A 4,859-nucleotide genomic window follows, 5' to 3' on the forward strand; every position below is an offset into this window, starting at 1 on the left:
TTTGTGGTCTGTGGTGGGCGTGTCCAACTAGAATCAGTGAATGGAGGCTGGTGACCTGAGCTGTCAATCAAAAATTGTTGCATAAGGCTACCTCCGTAAAGGGGCCACGTACAGTAGTTCTACAATATTTAATGAAAACAGACTTTATTGATCAGTTTTCCCAATTTGGTTAAATTGTTGACCAACTTATTTCATGAACTTGCACAATACAGAAGTGCAAAGTGAAAGGCCTACCGGTAGCTGTACTTTAAATATTTATCTGAATGCTAACATGTGAATTTATATGTAAATAACGAGGCATCGGTTTTGAGACAACTTTTTGTGATAAAAAACAAAAATCAATTCTTAGAGCACACAAATACAAAACCAAGAAAAGCCACATGTTTGCTAACATGTGAATTTATATGTAAATAACAAGGTATCGGTTTTGATGCAACTTTCTTGATAAAAACTAAAAATCAATTCTAAGAGGAAACAAATACAAAGCCAAGAAAAGCCACATGTTTGAATTTTTTATGAACACCATAATCAGGGTGAAAGTTGCTTTGTCAGTTTTGATTTGGCATTTGGTCATTTTAAGTTAAGCACTCTATGTTCAAGTTAACTTCGTAGAGGGAAAGTGACCGCAAGTATGTCAGTTTCGATGTGATGCGCCAATGAGAGTATTTAAATGGAAAATTTGAACGTCAAGATCATTTTGCATTTTCTCACCAGCCTCATCACAGTACATCACTGTTCCAAAGTCCGAACTCAACAATGCATGGTGTTCACTGCACCTTGAGCCTGTAACGCGTATGCACTCTCTCCATTTCAAGTCAACCGGCAATCAAACTTGACGTCAGTACTCATCTCAGGCCGTCCAGTTCACCAGAGCCATCAGATCTCGATGCAAAATTGGCCGCACGTATTATGGACAGCCCTTGCTGTTGCCTACTCTTAACACATGATCGGGTGACAACTTTGCTTCACATTGGCTGTCTATAAATTGACTTAAAAGGACAAATAGTTCTTGTACAGACTCCAATTCTTTTTCCTATTGAATTGGAAGCAGTGAAATACACAGAACACTGGCTACAAAAGTCTTTGGTGAGAAACTTTCTGAAACTGTACTGTGAAACAACAACTTCTATTTTAGATGTTACTTCATGTACTTGTACAAAGTTTAGTTTTCGGTGTACTTTTTGAGAGGCAAACCCCTTGCTGCTGAACAAACCTGCAGGTATCCGCACCAGTCAAAGTTGTCTTGCTTGATTTTGTCGTCATCTGCGAACCAGTCTTTCGTTCATCTCTTCATTCAGCCAGCAAATTTCTGCTGTGTTTCTCCACCCCACGTTATCTGTAAAAGACACTGAACCATCACATCTACTGTTACAGACACTGCAAAAAGCTATACACCAGCAGGAAGACTCTGTGTCCATCATGTGGTTGTACCATGAAAATGTCACTGTCTATGCCCAAGCTACAACATCCCTTGCTCAACTGGACATTCTGGTCTGTACCTTCTTCACCTGTGTCTTCCAGAACCACAGTGACAACTGCTCCCTGGCCTATTCCATACCCCAGATGGATCATCTACTGATCTGGGATGAAACGGGACCATCTCCCTGGGCACCGATGAACGAATCCTTTGATGTACCAAGCAATGAAAGATACAAACTGTTCAACCACTCGTTGCGAATCTTTGCTTTTAAGAATCCGGTAGAGGCTGACAAGTATGTGTATTCCAACACAGAGACTGTATTGTATGGATTTGTCCTCCCTGTCCTCAAACTATTAGGGATCCTGTCCATTCTGTCTTTTTTCTTTACCCTTTGCAGAGTTGCCTCCATGCGGAATATCACCAATTTCTATCTGACTAATTTGGCAGTTGCAGATTTGATGGTCTTGATTTCAGCGGCCACCCATGAGCAATGTGTGACTTTGACAACACACACTGTATTGGATATATCATATTTGGGGAACTCAGCTCAAGCAGTTCTTACTCTCTTAGTGTACACAGGCAATGTGGGTATTGCTTCGTCTATAGCCTTTGTAACACTGCTGTCTTATGATAGATATTTTGCCATTTGTTACCCTTTCCAACACCGTAATCTCAATCTGAAGCGACGGGCAATACGAGCAGCAGTTTGCATATGGTTTCTGTCTTTTTCCATGAATTTGACCGGTTTCTTTTATCAGTTTCTGGTCTTGAATGTACCACCATTCAAATGTGTTGTTTGGCCAACTGAAGAAAAGTATGAACATCTATCAAGTAATGTGCAGGTGTTTGTGAATAATGATGCAACTTTTCTTACTATGAATCTGGTTGTAAATTATGTGTTTTTCTGTGTATTCATGTTGAGTTTGATCCTCACAGTCACTTTCAATATGCTCCTTATTAAGGGACTGCATGCACCAAATCCAACTGGTGATCAGATCCGAGGTCCGTCAAAACATCTACGAAGAGTTACTCTGATACTTGGCATCAACACAGCCGTGGTATTTGTCTGTTTGCTCCCTCAAGCTATAGTTTCCCTAATTGTAATTTTATCGCAAAGCAGGAAAGAAGTGAATGTAAATGATGATGTGATGGAGTTGAATCTGATGGCTGCTTGTGCCAGAGTCATGAACTCTTCCATTAATTCAGTCATATTCAATGCTGGTAGTGGAAGGTACAGGAAGGCCTTTAAGCAAGCCTTCTGCTGCAGAAAAGGGCAGCAAGTACCAACAAACAATATCCCTCTGCAGACATTACCAAGAACAGATCCTGCTGATCAGATCAGATCATAGGATCCAAAAGCAAAACTCCACCCCCCCCCCCCAAAAAAAAAAGAGATAAGAAAAAAACCTAGACTGATGTTTGTGGACAAACAGTTGTTTCCGCAACTTTTTTTGTGACATATATATGTGACCTGGAAAGTATCAAGTATAAGTTCCATCCAGGAACCTGGGTGTGACAGCTTGAGGCTGACCATACTCTGTCAGACCTGACCTGTGGCTCACCTCGACTGATCGGTTGGAGTGGGTGGCTCAACGTCCCATAGCTGGATTTGGAGACTGATGATGAGGAAAAATGTGTAGTTCTGTTTATAATATATGGTGGCATGTAAATATGTGATTACATTCTCATAGGGCTTTGAATTATGACGTCACACGTCACCTGATGATGTCATGATGACATCACATCAATTTTCATCTATTATCATCTATAACAACCTTCCGCTAGAAGGATCTCTAACTTTTTATGACATCACCATTAATTTTTTTGTTAAGAAAAACTTAGCCAGAGCATACATCGTTGAAAGCAAGTTCACATCTTTTACCAATTTTAAATTACAAAGCACATCCAGTTTTAACTGGAAGGAAGGGTCACATAATTTTGCACGTACTATCAAAAATGAAGACCAAGGATTATTCTATCAATTCCAAAAACAGTCATGTTCAGATCTCTCACGGTTAATTTTATCTTGACTTTCTTAAACGTGATGTCACTTGACCCATGATGATGTCACCATGAAGTCACTTTATTTTTTCATCTATAACACACCCCGGTCTAGGTACAAACCAACTTTCAACCCAATTGGACCTGTAGTTCTGTACACATAGGCCTTCAAAATATTCACCTATAATATGATGTCACGTGACACGCGATGACCTCATGATGACATCAATGTTCGACACATCTCTGCAGGTGTTGGTCTCTAAGTGTGTGCCAAGTATAAAGGCAATCAGATTGATTTTAGTGCCCAAAGTGCCGGAAACAAACAAATGACTGTAAAAGAAAGAAAGAGAAGAGAAAAAAAATTCTTAACGAAAACAAAGGCTGTTTCGTCATGTTTGCCGATACAGCCAATAATGCAATCCTCTCTTCCCAAAGTTTCTATAACTTCCAAAAGCTGCATAGTAATTTATTGTTTAGAAACACAAATTAGAAATACTGGCATTCACAGCACGTCAGTTTTGTGTTTGGGGAGGCTAGGCATACTTTGTTTTAAAGAAATAATTGAACTCCTTTTACCACTACATTTTTGATTTCCACAAAGCCACAATTTTCAAATGTAAACAAAAAATAAGTCTCAACACTCTTGATCATTACATGTACAATGTATCTGTAAATGAAACTGTACATAAAACCATAGAACTCACAGTTGTTTCCATGTAAAAATCAAAAGAAATGTATTACATTTGTACAGAGATTGTAATGGTATTAAACACACTGTATCATCCATGCTGTTATTTTGTGTGTTTCCTTTGTTATCACAATACTTGCTTTCTATGGGTTCCCCCTGAATTAAGTGCATTTGTAACGCTGATAACAGAATTAAAGAAAGATCTCCAAGAAAGCCTTTCTGTTACATTGTTATAAGTTAAAAGTTTTTTCTTAAAAAGTAGTACTTTTTTCTGAATCCATTTCTGAAAATTACAGCAAAAGCAAATTATTGTATATTCCCTTTAACACACCCTTGCTACCTGAAATCTTTAAAGCTGAAATATCCCAACATTGATAAAACAATTTATTCCACTCAATTTTCTGACCGAAAAGGAAGGAGGTGGAGGATATTAGAGCTGACGTTCGATGAAATATCAAGTAGTGTCTGGTGTATTGAATAATATATGGCTCATGGGGGAGGGGCTTGCACAACTACCTCCTCAAGATGGGTACACATACAGGTGAAGGAAAACTTGCATATTCTGCACAAACCCGCCTTCCCTGGTGTTCAGTCATTCTTAAATGTTTCAGGATAAGTGTGAAATGGGAACCATTGAAATAGAGGAACCATCATATTTTTGTGGTGTAGCTGGGAGGGAGGGGGGTACATTCTGTAAATAGCGCCCTCTTTGGTCAATGCACAGAGGAGTTTAATGAGTTGACAGGGCTA

At 39.0% G+C, this 4,859-nt stretch overlaps 1 protein-coding gene across 1 annotated transcript; it reads left to right on the top strand.

Annotated features, from left to right (window-relative positions):
- Positions 1–528: 528 nt before the first annotated feature.
- Positions 529–2,797, top strand: LOC119722712 (lysophosphatidic acid receptor 6-like). The gene has a single exon (XM_038192967.1). The coding sequence runs from the start codon at positions 1,420–1,422 to the stop codon at positions 2,767–2,769; it is 1,350 nt and encodes a 449-aa protein (XP_038048895.1). The 5' UTR covers positions 529–1,419; the 3' UTR covers positions 2,770–2,797.
- The last annotated feature ends 2,062 nt before the right edge of the window (positions 2,798–4,859 follow it).

The sequence above is a fragment of the Patiria miniata genome, unplaced genomic scaffold, assembly GCF_015706575.1.
Source record: "Patiria miniata isolate m_02_andy unplaced genomic scaffold, ASM1570657v1 HiC_scaffold_16, whole genome shotgun sequence".
Taxonomy (NCBI): Eukaryota; Metazoa; Echinodermata; class Asteroidea; order Valvatida; family Asterinidae; genus Patiria; species Patiria miniata.

Coding starts and splice junctions, on each gene's coding strand:
- LOC119722712 (XM_038192967.1), top strand. CDS start 1,420: ATGTGGTTGTACCATGAAAATGTCACTGTCTATGCCCAAGCTACAACA.